This window comes from Eleutherodactylus coqui, chromosome 3, assembly GCF_035609145.1.
Source record: "Eleutherodactylus coqui strain aEleCoq1 chromosome 3, aEleCoq1.hap1, whole genome shotgun sequence".
NCBI classification, from domain to species: domain Eukaryota; kingdom Metazoa; phylum Chordata; class Amphibia; order Anura; family Eleutherodactylidae; genus Eleutherodactylus; species Eleutherodactylus coqui.
Window position 1 is genome coordinate 147,189,760 of NC_089839.1, and position 17,979 is coordinate 147,207,738.

At 42.8% G+C, this 17,979-nt stretch overlaps 1 protein-coding gene across 2 annotated transcripts in view; it reads left to right on the forward strand.

Moving 5' to 3' along the window:
• Positions 1-16,507, forward strand: part of PFKFB4 (6-phosphofructo-2-kinase/fructose-2,6-biphosphatase 4) — a 69,818-nt gene extending 53,311 nt beyond the window's left edge. For both annotated transcript variants that reach the window (XM_066596279.1, XM_066596278.1), the window contains exons 9-14: positions 574-720; positions 2,827-2,931; positions 5,564-5,693; positions 7,321-7,383; positions 8,008-8,072; positions 12,007-16,507. In XM_066596279.1, coding sequence (XP_066452376.1) covers positions 574-720; positions 2,827-2,931; positions 5,564-5,693; positions 7,321-7,383; positions 8,008-8,072; positions 12,007-12,066 — 570 coding nt within the window. In that variant the 3' untranslated portion in view covers positions 12,067-16,507. The remainder of the gene's footprint in view (positions 1-573; positions 721-2,826; positions 2,932-5,563; positions 5,694-7,320; positions 7,384-8,007; positions 8,073-12,006) is intronic.
• The last annotated feature ends 1,472 nt before the right edge of the window (positions 16,508-17,979 follow it).

Sequence of the window (17,979 nt, forward strand, 5' to 3'; positions counted from 1 at the left end):
CCTGTGGAAATCTCACGGTTTTTGGCTGCGGCAAAAACGCGGGATTTCCGCTGGGAATACGACCCGTGTGACCCCAGCCTAAGCTTGACTTTTCACTCAAGTGCTACTTTTTATCAATGAGTGGCTGCACAGCTCGGCCAGCGGCAGCAGATCCTGATTTGGACAGTGAATTTGTCAATCACAGCTGGAGCAGCTCACTGAACAGACAAAAGCAACTGAATAAGAAGTCCTGTTTCCAGAGCACTTCTAGCGGTGGCATCAAAGTTTTCTGACTGCTTGTAAAGGTACACTTACACCACTTTCACCTGCCCTCATGAAACTGTTAAGTGTTAATTATCAGCAAAACTGCTGACGTGCTCCTTTTTAAGGATAATGTTCTTGAACCACTAGTATAAAAAGTACTTATTCGCTTTTGCTCGCTTATTCCTTCTTTTGCCCTTTCATGACTACTTTCCAAAAAAAATGTATCTCAGTAATTTAAGTAGTCACTAACTTTTCAAACCACCTATGCTTACATGATGGCCAATGTGAAGATGTCTCTGATCTTGCATCTCTACTTTGTTTGCTCCCTAGTTTGCAAAGTGCTTGGCAGAGTACATCCATGAACAAAACATCCATGATCTTAAAGTGTGGACAAGTCAGATGAAGAGGACTATTCAGACGGCAGAAACTGTGGGCGTACCGTACGAGCAGTGGAAGACCCTGAATGAGATTGACGCTGTAAGTGTCTGACACCAGTTAAAGGGATTCTGTCTCTAGGTTTATGCTGCCTGAACCCATGCTTATTTCCCCCATGGGTGTTTTTTTAATTCTGAAACACTGCTGTGTTTCAGAAAAAATACATTTTGAAGTTTAACTGTGAGCTGAGCTCCGAGTCGCAGGGGCGCTCCGTAGCAGCCATTCCCCGCCTGTTGCATGAAGACTGACAGCTGTCTCCCTATACACAAGCAGGGAGAGGAGCTGTTTGTCTTCATACAATGGGTGGGAAGGCACCAGCGCAGCGTGCCCCCGTGACTTGCACCTCACTTCTGAATCAAGATTCAAAGTGCATTTATTCTGAAGCATTTAAGAATAAAACACCGACTGGGACAACAGACATCCATGTCCCAGATTCATGTTTCCCGACAAAATCCGTTTTAATGATTTATTGAACATGGCTGTCGCTTAATGCTATGAGTGCAACGTACTGAAATAGTGTTGAGAATGCAGATTTAGGGTTTGTGTACATGTAGCAGATTTTGGAGTTTAATTTGACCCACTTAGTGTGGATTTTGATCCATAGCATATTTCACCCTTCAATTTAAGGGATGAAGTCTGCTATGGTTCGCACCAGATTGGGAAGGGGGCAAGTTCGATCTGGATTTTCCACAGTAGAAAATCTGCACCAAACCCTCTACACCTGAATGCACCCTACAAGGCATATATCTTAAAACTGTGCAGCTAGAACCCCACCCACATGACCTCCCCACAGAGGTCCGAGTGAGCCAAGTGCAGTAGGAGAGGAGGCGAAAATAAATATTTTCTTTTCTCTGCTTGGGATCTGAGGATGTACATGGGAGGAAAGACCTGGAATAATGAAGTATGTTATTGTCTTAGGCCTCCTGTCCACGGGTGAATTTTCACTGCGTTCTCCACGGCGATAATCCGGCCACGGGGAACGCAGTGAATGCTTTCCATATACTTGCTATGGAAAGCACAACTCCGCTGTCCACGAACAGAGAATCGTAGCGATTCTCCGCTCGTGGAGTTTAAATTGCAGCATGCTACGAATTGCCGCGATTCTCCATGGTGAGCCTATCTGTCAGAATGAGCCTACCTTTTTATGAATGTTTTGGGGTTCCCAGCAGCCAGAAGACTAACTTGTATGCCACTGCTGTAAAGCTAGGTTAACACAGGCGGATTTGCCTCGGAAATTAGTTGCAGGACTTCGCTGCAGCAAATGCGCCTGTGGCCTCAAATCCCGGGGTTAGCCAGCCGTGTGGACGAGATTTTTGACAGGCAATCTGTCATGGCAAAGCCGGCGCTGTGGCGCAGACTCCCCAGCCGTAGCATGTCGTTTTTGGTTTTTTTATTTCTTTCATTGCGGCCTCAATCCTCTTTATGAGAGCGTCAGCTGCAGCGGAAAAGCATGCGGCCAAGCTGCTCCAAAATCTGTGGGTTTTGAAGCTGCGCTTTCCTGGCGGAAATCTCACGTTTTTTCGCTGTGGCAAAACTGCAAGATTTTCCGCCGGACATACAACCCGTGTGACCCCAGCCTAAGCTGGACTTTGGGTCATCTGCGAGGATGATCTGCGTGGGTCCTCTGCGAGGATGATCCTCAGTTCAATACGCCTATAGACTATCATTGGGCATCCGCAGGTATTTAAATACCTGCAGATGTTACTCTTTCCTCGGTGTGCAAATTGTATGCACATGGGGAAAAAAAACTCAGCATGCTGCATTTTTGGCGGAAGCCGTCTGATCTGCGGGATGCCTCCAGCTGTCACTGCAGACGTGCTGCGGATCCGCAGGAAAGCAGGACATTTTAAAAAAGAAAAACAAAAACACGGCGCATGTGCGGGGCATGCCGGACGCCGTGCAGAGCGGATCTGCCGTGCAGAAGAAAGACGGTCCGGCCGCAACGGAGAAGACCTGCGCCGCTTCCGGACAGGTGAGTAAATGTCTTTTTTGCCTCATGTCTGCAGGCCGCGTGGAATACGTTGCACACTCAGAATCCGTGCGTGCCCATGGACATGAGGCCTTAGTTCTTCTGTTGAAATATCATGTTTATAAGAGTGCTGTTGGCATTTAGTTGCAACATAATGAGCTCTGTTATCTTCCTGGTAGGGTGTATGCGAAGAGATGCGTTATGAAGAAATTCAGGAATCCTTTCCTCTGGAGTTTGCCCTGCGAGATCAAGATAAATACAGATATCGTTATCCTAAAGGAGAGGTTAGTACTTGTGAGGGGGTTAAAGGCAGTCTGTCAGGTTGAACACGCTGTACCAGAATGCAGGTGACATGTTGTAGAGCCGGAGGAGCCGAGCGGACCGATGTATAGTTTATGGGGAAAGATTCAGTAGAACTTGTATTTTATTCATTTACATCTCTGCACATTCTGAGCTGAACAGTCCAGTGGGCGGAGCTATCAGTCATACACAGTTCAGGCTTCCTTCAGGTGGGGTTCACACAGGGCGGAATTGCCATGGAATTTCCGTGCGGACCTTCCACACAGAAATTCCGTGGCCTTTACAGTAGCAACAAAGTGGATGAGATTTTGAAAATTCCGTCCACAAGCTGTGGAAATAAGCTGCACAAAACCCGTGCGGAAATTGACTTACAGTGTGGAATTCAAATTCCGCAGCTTGTCGTTTTTTTTTTTTTTTTTTTTCCATCGCCGTCTCCACTGCGGAATTTGTAGTGTTTGGAGGCAGGCTTTCTGCAGCTGATTCTAGTTCATAATATGAATGTATGGGCTATAGTTTCTATTGTAGTGCTTAATTTCAATATGTGGTAAATGATAGTGGTTTCAGTCTTGTATCTTACATCAGCATATGCTTCCTACACATAATGGTTTTTGTGTATATACAGTGACGTGTACATGTATATATGCATTACACAGCACTCAGAAAGAGTAGGCTCAGGACTCGCATTGGTGCTCATTGCATCCAGTTCAGCAGGTTGGACCTTTCATCAAATAGAATTAATTTCCGGAAATGCTGCCACTATCCTTATGCCAGTTTGCTGGGGTAGTTTTTCCTTCTGATGGTGAGCCACTGGTTCTCTGGCCTTGTCCCTGTGCTGCACAGAGCGCTGCACCTATGAAATGTTCCTTTGCTGTCCCAATGTATCTGATGTCTGTGGCATGTGCAAAACTTTTCATTCTTGAATTCTATATGAACTAGAGAACTCTAAGGCTATGTCCACATAGGGCAGAATTTGCAGCGCCGTGTCCACAATGCAAAATCCGTTTGCGCAATTCACACCCCGTTTGAGGTGGTATCTGTTCTAAAAATCTGGTGGATAGAGTGAAATCCACAGTGTATCCATATGTGACACATGGGTTTTGCCCTGGATCTTTTGCTGCAGAAAATCTGTTCCATGTGGATGTACCCTTAAAGCGAAGCTGTCGCCAGGTTGATGCTGCGCCACAAGTAGAGACTTGTAACTGATGCTACAGACTGGGAGAGACTGGCTTGGCCAACCTCCTTGAATGAAGAGCTCCAAGTCAAACCTCAAAATGTGGATTATTTTCTTAAACTGAGTAGCGTTTCAGAATAAAACCTACATGGGCCAAATGCGAATATCTGTCCCAGATTCATGCTGCCCGAGTGAACCTGGTGACGGGTTACCTTTTTAAAAGGATTTACCCATCCCCATCAGCTATGGGTGAACAATGCGTTCTGTTTTGTTTGTGCACCCTTGACGTTCCCCTTGTCTCTGTGACCCTATTATGATGTTTGCATATAGCTGGATCTCTTAGCAGGTGAACCATGGTATAGTCCTGATTGTGGTGGTAATTAGTACAGTCTGTTCTTTTCTCCATGTGTTTTCTGCTCTTCAGATGGTTCACAAATGCTGAGGAAACTTCTTTCCCAAGTGGCTTTCATTATGACATGTTGGGTGTCCATTAGGACACAGTAACAGCTGTTGTTTTATCACTGGACGTTGGCTCCCTTAGCTGACCCGTCTAATGGCTGGAACAAGGCGCATCAATGCTGTGTAATGTGCACATATTTCAATCGGCAGTTGTTATCAGAGGGGTGTTGAAAGAGCAAATTGGGTTTTAATGCAAAAAATCTGTACAGCATGTTGTGTAAAAGGCTTCATTCACATGAGCACGAGTTTTGTGTGTAGTGAGAAGCACAAAACTTGTGCAAATATGAACGCCAATCTTTTGAATGGGGTTATTCACATGAACGATTTTTTTTTTTTTCCCCCTTACAATGATGCTGCAAGGTTAAAAATTGCTGCGTGTCCTATTTTATAACATTTCACTCGAACACCTTGCCGATTGTTTTCAATGGGATCTTTTAAAGACAATGCATGCGTGTATCCCTGTGCGATGTGTATGCAAGTGTAGTGTGGTGATTCCCATTAAAATGCTTGCGATCCTCTGATGCATGTGAAACGCGTGCCTATGGCTCACAATTTCACAGAAGTGATGTGAGACGTTTTTGAATGGGAAAAAAAAATGCTTTGCATGCACACATGAAACATACATTGGCAAGCGCAGTATCTCGCTCGGAAGGATGGAAGGCTGAGTCAACCTTGAGCTGACTACCTGAACCATGCAGGGATGGAACTCACAAACTTCAGGTCATGGGAGAAGGCAGCAGAAATGCAGTCCTAACACTCAGCACCACATGAGGCTCTATCATGGTAGCAATATACCATTATTGGATATATTCCCAGATGATGAGGCGCTTACACTTTTCACACATTCTCCCTTGAAGAACCTGTAATGTAGTTAGCAATGTCGGGTACTTCCTCCATATACACATTCTTGATTAATGCTGCTTGCTTACATTATCGTCTGGAAAACCAAATTGTGTGTGGATGTAACAAAATAATCTGCTTTTCAGTCATATGAGGACTTGGTGCAACGTCTGGAACCGGTCATCATGGAGCTAGAACGACAGGAGAACGTGCTGGTTATCTGCCATCAAGCTGTCATGCGCTGCCTGTTGGCCTATTTCTTGGACAAAACTGCAGGTGACTATTTATTTATATGGGACCCATACTGACAACAGTAAAACGGCTGCCCTTAAAGGGACACTGTCACCACAGAAGAGTACCATAAATGAAGGGTGCTTTTAGAGGGAACAATTAACTGTTTGCTTTCCTTCGTTTGAAAGCTTTTTGGGACAATAATTGTCCGTTCAGTTTAAACACGAGACGACTGATAAGAATCGTGCGCTTCTCATTCAGCATTCAGTTCCATCCGGCATAAAAAAATCATTGACTTCTCGTTGCGTTTAAACACTGATTGTTCAGTGTAGACGTAGGAATGTAAAACGCTGAACGGTAAGTGAACGAGGACTGGGCGATACTCAACGATGATTTGCCTGTCTAAATGAGCTGCCTGAACGTGAACGCATTGGTGATGACCTCATCAGCTCGTTCACTCAGGCAAGTGAGAATTGTGAGGTTCTCATTAGTTGTAAAAAGAGCATAAGTTATGGCGCTCTTCCATTAGGTGACAGGAGATGTTTTTGGTTTTTTTTTCTGTATTTTTTTCTGCTCGCCCGCTCCCTGGTTACTTTAGGGTCTTCCTGTGAAGACCACACACGGTCTGATAACTTGATTCTTTACAGACCACTGTGCATGCACTCTCCTGTAGACGTTTACAGGGGAGAGGAAAAGACTCAAACTTTCAGAATACATATGGACTTCAAGGGAGCTGGGCAGTAGGTGAGAATAAAAATTCCATCTCCTGGCTCCCTGTCGCCTCCTGGAGCAGCTACATAACTCAGTTTTATGGTGCTGTTCCATGGTAGCAGTGTCCATTTAAAACTGGTAAAAGTATGATTAAAACCTGAGCCCACAATGAGAGTGCTATAGTATCACGTATAGTACTCGCCGTGCCTGTGGCACTGGACATTGTCACGCTTTTATCCTCATAAGCCTTAAATGATGATCAAGGGCAGCAGACAGAAGGTTCCCCAGAAGCATGGAGTGCCAACATTTCTTAACCCAAATGGCCAAGAAAAGTATAGAGTACAAAAAGCCATGTGAGGGGAGCGCGTGCAGGTATACCCCCAAAATTCACAATAAAATCATACTTTCATCCATAGGGGGTGAAAGAAAGTAGTCACCCACCTATTACTGAAGGACGATCCAAGTCATGTAGGAATGAATGTCCCAGGATTTATTTAAAAAAGTGACAAAGCAAAGCGTATGCCTGAGCAAGAGGGCACTAGCCCCGAAACACGTTGCTTTTGAAATTCTTGGACATTCATTCCTACATGACTTGGGTCTTCCTTCAGCAATGATAGATGGGAGGGGGGGGATTACCGCTTGCTCTCAACCCCTCTTTGGATGTTACTATGATTTTATTAGGAATTTTGGAGATCTATCTGTAACAATCCTATTTGAGTTCTCTCTTCATTGCTTTTGAATTATATACGTTCAAAACTGGATCTGTCTAAGAACAGATGGAAGCGAGCCACCTGTGTGGGAGTTATAAACCTCCATAGTTGAGAAGATGCCTCTAGTAAATACTGATCTCAATATTGTGAATACTTTTGCATTCCATTATTCTGTAACTGACAGTTGTAATGAAAGTAGATCACTGTTCTTTTATATAAGATTTACTGAATGCCATTTGTCTGTCTTACAGATAAACTGCCTTACCTCAAGTGCCCCCTACACACAGTCCTGAAGCTTACGCCTATAGCTTACGGTAAGACACTCTGTGCTCAGGAGCATCACTTTGGTTGTGCTATATAATAAGCTGTACAGGAGGACTGTGGAACAACATTCACTTTCCTAAAGTCTTCTGTAATCTTGATCTTGGAAGTAGGAGACAAAGACCCTTTTAATCTATCCAAGTAGATGAATGTTTTCCTTATCCGAATTCTGAATGTTTGACTGAGGCATCTTCTAGTTCGTTGCTCCAGCTTCTTCTGTTCCCATCAAGAAGAAGTCTTAGATGTTCACCAAGGGTTAAAAAAAAACTGTTACGTTTCCTCATTCCAGAGATTAGGGGCTCTGGGGCATCGATCCTACAGTTGTTCTAAAGATGAAGTACAGACAGGGATACCGAAGTAGTTCTCCTACTACACATCTATTTCATGACTGTTTTAATGCCTGCCACACTTCACTGGGCTGCACTGTGGCAGTCCCCTGTTCTACATTTGTGGACTTACCACTTTTGTTTCACTGTATCTCATGCAGCATATTATAATAGTGTAACTTAGAATATAATATACAGTATGTTATGTCATGGCCCAGTAATTGGTCTGTTACTTCATAGGCTCATGAGCATTTTTGGTTTTCTACAATTGCTAATTGTTGTCCTCCATAGGTTGTAAAGTGGAAATGATCAGTCTAAACGTGGATGCTGTAAACACGCACAGGGATAAACCTGAGGTAAGCAATTTGTGGCCAGTGAATGTCTGTGCAGTAAATGGCACAGTCCGGTCCTAATGCAGGAACAGTTACGTTTACACCCGGGTTCATCACATCGGTTTTTCTTTTATCACTGCATTTGTTTAAGGTACAAAGATGGCCGACATCCACCTCGCCCCTGTTAAACAAGAACCCCAACAAGCTTCCTTTTCACTTTGTATCTGTCTGTCATGTCAGCACGAAGGACATTTACCCCATTATTTTCTGCTGTCACTCAGATACATTGGTGGCCTTGTGCATGACGGGCTCGTCTAGGTTCTGCATCTCTGCTGAGTTTATGTGAGGACTATAATGAGACCATTCCAAGGCTTCATTTCCTCAGCCGTTCGCATGTAGACTTGTTTGTTGTCTCGTTGCATAAACTAATTATATTTCAGATTCATCTTCTAGACAGATGACGTGACATTCTTTCATGCTTGGTTTCTTCACTTTTATTCCCGGTTGTCCTGAGTCAGCAGTGTGCCACTGCGCCATTACACCATGACCACCATTTGGTAGTTAATACCACGAACTTGCTGCTGAATGCGATTATTTATTTTGCTTCATTCCTGACACACTCCGTTTCTTCTTTGAGATGAGCTTTAGGGCTCCTTCACACAACTGTATTGTAACAGTGTATTTTTGCATGCGGAATTTGCTGTACCAATCTGCCATAGGCTCCCATGCTGCCGATCACACACATTGTGCGCAGTAAAGATCGCAGCATGTTCTATTTAACCATGGATTCCACGCGTATCAGTTCCATTAATCTCTATAGATGCGTTTGATCCGCAGTGTATACACAACTACATTGTGTATCGACGTGGATTCATACATGCATTACTAGGAGACCAGATACAAGTGGTATAAAGAAATAATTTGTGGACAGACAATGCAGGACGGAGTCTCGGGAGCAACACCCATCCAGACTGTCTGCAGCCTCCGCTTGTTCTTCTGGGCTCTTCCTGCACAAGAATAAGTGGTTTATACTACTTCCAAAATAAGTAGTATAAACCAGCCAAGCAGAGACAGCAGTATCCCATCCTGAAGGCTCTCAGAGCAGCGCTCACCATGACTGCACAAAAGAATGTCACCTGAGTGCTAGAAGAGGGTTTTCAGGGAATTGGGCAACTTTCTGATGTTATTCCCTGCTTGCGATCTTTCTTCTGCGGATGATTATGCTATCCTAAAATGTACATTTGCGCGGAAAACCGCATGCAATACACAAGTTACTAGTTCTAGTGAATTGTTTTCCACAAAACTACATATCAGTCTGCTTAGCTACGCTTTCCTTTTAAGACATCATTTTCAGTGCAGCAGGGTCCCTTTTAAATAAATGCAGTAATAATGTAAACTGTGTGACTGCTCTACTCTGGTGTAAAATTAACCCTTTCCAATACAGCTCCGATGTTGGAAGACGGCCGGCTGGGTATTCTTGCTGTATATTACTGGCAGCTTTGTTGTCTGGGGTCTCTCCAGCATGTCCCATACTGCAGTGCTAGCTCTAGCCAGCAGATAGCGCCATTGTATAATGGCAGAAAAAAAGTTCCCCACCCCAGGAAACCTTGAATCCAAAATCGGATTGCAAAGGGATAATAAGGCCACTTTCACATGACAGTATTTATAAGCCAAAACCAGGAGTGGAACATGCATAATAGTATAATGGAAAGATTTGTATGCTGGTTTTTGCTTACAATTACAGATGAAGAATACAGCCATGTGAAAGTGGTGTTATGATATAAACCATTTAATGTGATAAATATTGGACACAACTAGAATGGAGGTGATGGTCTTCATAGCACTATATACATTAGTGATGCAACCAGATTAATTACCAGGTAGATTAAAGATGGCAGGCAGGTAGATTTTAAGAGGCTAGAAATAAAGCATTTGGGTGGATTTATAGAATTGAGACAACTGTGGGTCTATGTTTTTCACATTTTGGAGACTCCTGTTTGAGTAGCAAGTCACTAATCAGGATATAGACTCCAGGCTGAAATATAATGTAATGTTAAGGCCCTTTTACATGGAAGGCTAATCGTTCAGTTTAAATGCAGCCAACAATCGGACAATAAATCGTTCACTTTTCATGCATTGCTCAAATCACCGAGGCATAAAAATCATTGTTGGCAGATTCACTAATCGTTCGGTTTTAATACCGATCATTCAAATTCACTGTTCTCTCTACTTCCACTACTTGTTATTAGTTTTACACTTTGATTCACTAGATAATAGTAGTAACTATTTACAATTCTGCATCATCATTTTCTGATATTCTGCTCCTTAGAACGTAGATATATCCCGGTCACCCGAGGCAGCCCTGCTAACTGTGCCCGATTGTCATGGACCCACTAATGGTGCCTTCATTTATTCTTTATTACTGTTGCCATGAAGTAATCCTCTGCTGCCTGACCCAATGCCAATCCTCCGTTAATTTCACTTAATTTTAAGCCGTTTCATGGAATTATGTAATTTTTGAGAATAAAACCCACAGCCATACAATTCTAGTTGTGGGGCGCCTGAAGTTTTAATTAAATCTCAGAATCAAATCTGTAACTAATTAAGATGCTGTCCTGTTTACCACTATATATGGGAGATGTTAATACCCTAATGTCTTGATTGCATGGCTGCTGATCTCTCGCAGTATATATATATGTGTGCTATAGAAGTATGTTTGTTGCTATGAGGAGGTTATTTGAATATTTTCCTTGTATGTTCAGTTAGCCAATTAGGACACTGCAGCATTTTAATTAGTCTTTGTACTTCGTTCACAGCTTTTACAGATCTTTATTACAGTATGTTGTCAGACTAATGTTCAAGCATACCTATATGACTTCAGAACTAGCTGCTGTGTGTGCAGGATACAAGTCATATAATGGCCAGATATAGGGTTATTCCTCATGTACAACCTTTCCCTTCTGCAGGCTGCATCACTAATCGTTTGTCCACACAGGGCAGAATCTGCTGCTGAGTGTCCGACAGTCGGTCTCTCGTTTGAAAAGATGGAATCGGCACGTCAATTTTTGCTCGGCTTTTCTCAGCAGCATGTGGACGAGATTTTGATAATCTCATTGACATTGATGCTGCTGTAAATGCTGCAGATCTTCTGCACAAACAATCTGTACAGAAAATCCTTAGCAAATCTAGCCCGTTGTGAACGTACCCTGGATCTCCGTTGTCTCTGAGCTAGTGGGAGTAGCCTGCTCCTATCACAACGCTATATACTGCACATGGAGAAAACTGAAGATCCTGCTCCCTTAGGCCGCCTGCAGACGAGCGGGACGGATCCAGCGGCGAGAATTCTCGCCGCGGGACCCGACCCGAGCGCCTGCAGGGACGAGCGCGTACTCACCCGCGCCCGGGGGCCCGACTCTTTCATGTGCCGGCAGCCGGCGCATGCGCAGACCGGAGCCGGCGGCTGCGTGAGTGACGTATCTGTGCAAGGCTCTGCGAGCCCCGCACAATAATAGGACATGCCGCGAAATCTCGCACGGCCAAACCGCGGCCGCCTGCATAGGAGTGCGTATTGTAATGCACTCCTATGCAGGCTTTGAGCGGCGGAAATCCTGCGGGAAATCCCGCCGCGGGATTTCTGCCCGTGTGCAGGCGGCCAAACTCTTTATAGTACTCAAAGAAAATAACCCCATAATGGAGGACACCACAGTAGTACGGAGTGCAGTATAGATGTCATTTCAGTAGTTGTGGGACAGCAAATCATTCACCATTAGCTCCAGCAGTACAGCTGCTTCCATCTCCCTCCTCCTCCTCTCTATCCTTGTTATATAGTGAGCATATAAGTGTATGGAGAGTGGAGTGAATAAGAAAGTGAATGTATCATGGATTACATGGACCGTATTTGCGTAATTTCTGTAATTTTTTTCCGCTTCTAATGTGCTTTTTGTTTCTGACGTTTCAGAACGTTGATGTAGATCGCTCCAGTGAAGACGCGTTGCAGACTGTACCGAATCATCTATAGCCATGGATGGGACCCCATATCCTCCATTCCCTTCTTGCAATGCAGTCACCCTCTGGCAGCTGATGGGGTTAAGACGTTTAGCAGCTATAATCGTTGTCTCTCTTTTAACATTACAACTTTAGACGATATTTTAGTGTTCAGATGGTATCGAGTGTTTTTCAAGTCACATACTGTGATCATATTCCGTTTTTACACTCCTCCTTTTTTTGGGGGGGGGGGGGGGGGGGGACCTGTTGATGTTATTTTCATAGTTTTGTGTTTTGGACGTTTCCGAGCATTCTCCTCCTCTGATGTTATGGCAGCTATGCCATTTTTCTTACATTCTGGTTAAATATGAAGAGCACAAGCAAACGATGAACCTTTACTATTCTGTCACCGGTGGAACAGCAGTGCGATGCAGCTTTTCTGCCACCAGAGGGCAGAGTGTTGCAAGAGTGCTACATAATAAGCTACTGTATACTGCGTGCACCTGCAGAGGATAGCGTGGTGTTTCTTAACCTCTCATTTGTTACATTATACTATAGTGTGCAGAATGTCTGGTGTGCACGGGAAAGCTTATCCTATCTGCTTTGTGAAGCACACTAATACATAGTCAGTGTTGTTCATCCAATAGGCCCATACTCCCTCCTGTTCTATGTGCCCTGCCATTGTCCAGAAATATTGTTAAATGGTTACTTTACAGAAAAAGTAGAGATCTAATATGCAACAGATATATAGAATATTAAAAAAAATATATATATATATTTTTTTTTTTAGCATTATAATCCCACATCTGGGTTTAATTGAACTAATGATGTTTGGAGTGACCAGCAAAGTATTCGGACAATGTGATGCAAGCTTTCCAGAAGAGGAGGGTGGCTTGGCGTAATCATGTGGTCTGATTGCAGATGATTCCTATAAACTGTCATTTCTCGCTTTCTTTAAAATTCCACTAGAGGGATCCGCTCTCACAGGACCGTACCATTAACCTAAATTATCTCACACCCTGCAAAGGTGTCAAGATGGGCTTTGGAAAGGAGTTGTGTGCCTTGGATAGGTTTCCTACTATTCTTAGATTTACCCACCAGGTCAAACCTTCATGAAAAGAAGTTGTAACCACCTTTAACTGCGTTACTAATAATGGTCAATAATACTAAAGATCCTTCCGTGCCAGAACGCGTTACATGACAGGTCTACAGATGGCATTGAGCTGTATTCATAAGGATGACTGTGTTGTAGGTATGTGAAAAACGGCCCTTTTTCCCCCTCAATTTTATTGCGATTTTCATGCATTTGTGTGGTTTTTGCATTTAAAAACGCATGTGATTCCAATAGTAAAATGCTTTAAAAACGGATTGCACTCGCATGCAGATCGCGTGGAATGCGAACATGATACTTTTGTTTCTATGCTTTCATAGAAAATGGTTAGAAAAATAATGGGGACTGTTAATAATTGAACAAGATTCTTCCAAAAAATGGCGCATCATGCATATTATTATTTATTTTTTTTTAAACTTTGTCGGTCTGAGTGAAAAATTTGCTCATGTGACTGAACCTATTCGAATGAATGCTTTCTTTTCCGTGCGAGTTCTGTCTATCTCAGAATTGAAATGGGGATATCCCTGTGTAAATGCACCCTTGGTGTATGTGCAGAACGCAGATCCAGTCATACAGAATTACTGCTACTCGTCGTCCACACTTATACTCCGTCCATCCGGCCATCCGTTGATGCAGCTAGTTCGTGGCCCGTTGTGTTCTCACTGAATGCTGCTGCTTCTGTCAACATTTATCTGTAACTTTTTTTTATATTTTTCAAATTTACTTGTAAAACAAGACTGCTTAACCCTTCAGCTGCTGAATGATGAGGGCATTTGGGCTAGTGAGCAATGTGCAATATGTATAGTAATGTTCTCTCAGATAATCTCCCACCATCCTTACATAAAGGGGATGAAAACAGGGATTTTGTTTAACTTTTTATGTAGTTTTTAAGTGGAACAGAATTAAATATACAGACAGTGACTTTCTTCATCCTGAATCCAAGGATACAGTATAGATGATTTTATATAAACAATTAGTCCATGTAGTCTGCCCCTTATCTTACCAAAAGGTATTCTGTAACAAGCAGTGGGGGCTTACAGATGCCACTTTGGCTGCAGGCTGACATTCTTCATAGGAGCTATAGATGCAAAACTATTTGCAAACTTGTTTCATCTTAGATGATTTGGAACAATAAAAAATAATTGGTTGTGGCCGTCGCCTCTCCGTATGTCATTCCTGACTTGTGTGGTTTAGAGATTGATGCGGAGCCTATGTGCCTGTGTCCCCCATGGCAACGTCCAAGTGTTACTGTGAGCTCCACAGCAATGTACAATATAACGTACCCCATTCGTTTATAGCTGCAGTTGAAGTTAGGAGCATGCTGTGGATGACTGGTTGTTGCAGAAATGCTGCAGATTTTCACTGCATAATTCCTTCATTGCAATTGATGAACGCTGCAGTGAAAATTTGCACCAAAATCCACGCTTAGTTCCATGATATGCGGTCGTACCCGGGCCTTTCACAGCTTTCACAATGAAAACAAGAGTGTGATTACTGGCTTACGCTGGAATCACACAAGCAGAAGTGTATTTGCGCATGTTTTTGCTGAAGAGGCGTAGCGTATTTTACTATACTTTTTGCGTGCACTGATGCGTTGTTTTTTTTTTTTTGCACCGACAACTTGTGCAGCCAAATACTTGCATTTGCAGGAACTCTTTGAAATCAGTGCGCTCTATTTTCTGCATACGGAAAATTTTTGTGCACAAAAACACGCTCGCGTGAGTAAGAGAAGAAGTGGTTCAGATGTGATTGGTTGTCATGAGGCACAGAGCGCTGGGAAGTGTTGTCATGGGGGCGCTGGCTTAGAAGCTCTTTTCACATAAGAAATAGAAGTTACAGGTCTTAATAGAAATAGTACGTTGTAGAAACCAGAAAATCATTTAAATATCCCATGTGGCTTTTCTTGTAGTTCCTGCTTAAGATCCATTCACACTTTCATATATTTCGACCAATGTTTTCTTGGCTACATATGGACACGTTTGATTAAACCTATACATACAGGGACCTGATGCTATTCAATAATCCATGTTTTTTAATCCTTGCAATATATCTAAACTGTCTCAGAGAAAATGTCCATGTTCTATATCGCTGGGTCAGTTCTGAGTATTCCGTGCCGCGGAGCTTTGTAGTTGTGCATTGGTTGTAATGAGATCTCACTGGGTTTGCTGCGGCTATCTTAATTCTTGTATTGTCTCCTAACGTGCTTTGTTATCACGGCGTACTCTCATGAGTAAATCAATTAAATGAAACCTCTTAGTTTAGTGCTTTCTTGAGCCATATTGCTCAGAAATGAAGAGTGGTGAGAATCTGTCTTCGGCCGGGTCCAGATGTGGCGCAAATTCTGCATCCTAAATCCACTGCAGTACAATAAAGTAAATGGGGATTTCAAAACTTCCACATGTGCCAGGAACAATTTTTGGTGGTGAAATCGTCATTCTTCAAATTTTCAAAGCTGAAGTATGGTCATTCTGTTGCAGAAATACTGCAGATTTCATCTTTCAGGGCACAGAGTGAAATCTCTGGGAATAATCCACATTAGTTGGGTATTGTAGGAGGGCTGGGCAAGGGCTGAACTGCCTACTGAATATTCATGAGCCGTCATGTTTTAGTAGGATCCACACTCATCCCCTTAAAGTGGTTGTCCAGACACATAAAATGGAACCTCTAGCAGCACCATAAACTAAGTTGTAGAGCTGTTATATATCCCTCGGCTCCCCTATGTATAATTTTGGGAGGTGACCGGTTCCTTTTAAATGTTTTATAAATGGCTTTTATAGCACTGTAAAACAAAAGTAGTAGTAATACCTTACCAATCCTCAGCCACCTCTGGCCAGTGATTGGTTGTAACAGTCACATGTTGAGTGGACATGTTGGTAAAGCAGGTAGAACAGAGGGAGACCCAGAGGAGAGGAATCAGGTTTTGTTTTTTTGGCCCTGAAAGCTTTTTCACTGAAAACTAATACTACTTGACAACCTCTTTTGAAAATACATAGGTTTCTTTTTTTTTTTTTTAGCCTTTTTCATGACAAATGCCCTTTTAAAAGAGTAAAAATATACTTGCAGGCTGTCATCTTACCAATATTTATTTGTGCCTCAGTGTCACCCAGAATATTCAGCCTTCCGAGCGCCTATCAGTGACTTATGAAGAGGGGGAGCACTGTAATATTACTGTATGTCACCTGCTGTCCGCTGGATGATGGTTAAATCTCTCAAGGATTCTCTTAATATTTCCAGAGATTCTGTACAATGCAATCACCCCCCCCCCCCCCCCCTACTTCCTGCAATAACTGCTGTGTGTAATGTAATTACAATGCTGCTTAGAACTTAAATGAAACTGTTAAATACAATCAATCTTCAACTGTGACTGGTCAGTGTGTTATTGGGGAATCTACACTGCTTTTCTGGTATTGGTACAGTATCCAAATTTAGTTTTGTTAGGGGACGTTCACACATACCAAAAACGGTGCAGATTTTAGCTTCTCCATGCTCTTCGCAGGAAATTTTCTACAAAACATCTTCCATTTCTCTTCTCTTTAATGTTGTTGGGATTAGTAAAATGTGTAAAAAGCTGTATAACCCTTGCAACAAGTCTGTTTTTGCAGGGGTGCATTCTGGTTCTCTTTCTTCTCCGGGTAAGCACCAAGTTGTTTACAAGATGTAATGGAAACAATGATGGAAGAAGGTGACCTGGTCCTGATCAATTCCTGAAGCACACATGGCCATTGTAAGCACTTTCAGTGGTGGACAGCCATCAGTGTGGGTACTCAGTTACACAGCAACCTGCAATATATTATGTTCTGATATCTTTCTATCACCCTTGGCCAACCACGACACCATTGTCAGGCAACTGGTTGCCCTTCTTTGAACCACTTTTGTTGCGGAGTACCTGAACAAGACCATTTTTGCAGATGCTCTGACCCAGTCTTCTAACAATCACAGTTTGGGCCTTGACAAATATTGCTCAGCTCCTTATGATTGCCCAGCCTATACCATCCCTTAACAGGAGCCATGATCAGTGCTGTTCAGTTCTCCGTCAGTGGTTTTAATATTTTGTTTAATTAGGGTATAATGTGGGAAGAACAGAGGACCTTCCTGCTGACTGCAGATGTCAAAGTAGATGTTTGTGCATAACAAAGCATTTTGAAAGTATTCCTCTCATTTCAATAATGATAGAGAACAGCTTCCTGCCCACCTTACACCCATTTAGAACTAAGGTTGGGGTTTATAAAGATCATATTAAAATCAGCGTTTGGAACACTGATCCCTGCAAGAGCCAGATGCGCAATGTATTAAAAGCCACCCGCTCTTAATTAGGCGCCTTTTTGTCCAAGTGCCTAAAAGGACATCTGTGCTAGTTATGAGCTAGAGTAGACTTTTGGCATAAGTTATACAAGGTGAGTTAAAAGGAATGGTAGAAAGGTAAAGCTGGTTTCTTAATAAATCACGTTTTTAATGCACCTTAGGCCAGCTTCACATTGGCACTTGTGCGTCTGCGCAATAAGTGTTGCATATTTACAGTGAACCACACATGCGTGTGCACTTGTGTGACCAGAAAAACAAACAACTATTCTTCCATTCATTGAAATGGGCAATTAGTGTAATATTAGTTCAATAGGCACGCTGCGCAAATATGCAGGAAAATAAAGGATGCTGTTTTTTTTTTTTTTGAGTGAACAAAATGCATGTGCAAAATCCACTTCTGTCACTGAACCCATTGAAACCAATAGGTTCTATCCACTGTATATTGCACATGCAAATTCTTCGTGAGTAATATGCTGTGCAAATCTTAGTGTCAATCCGGCCTTACAGATCTTTGATGTGAACGCGCTTGGTGAC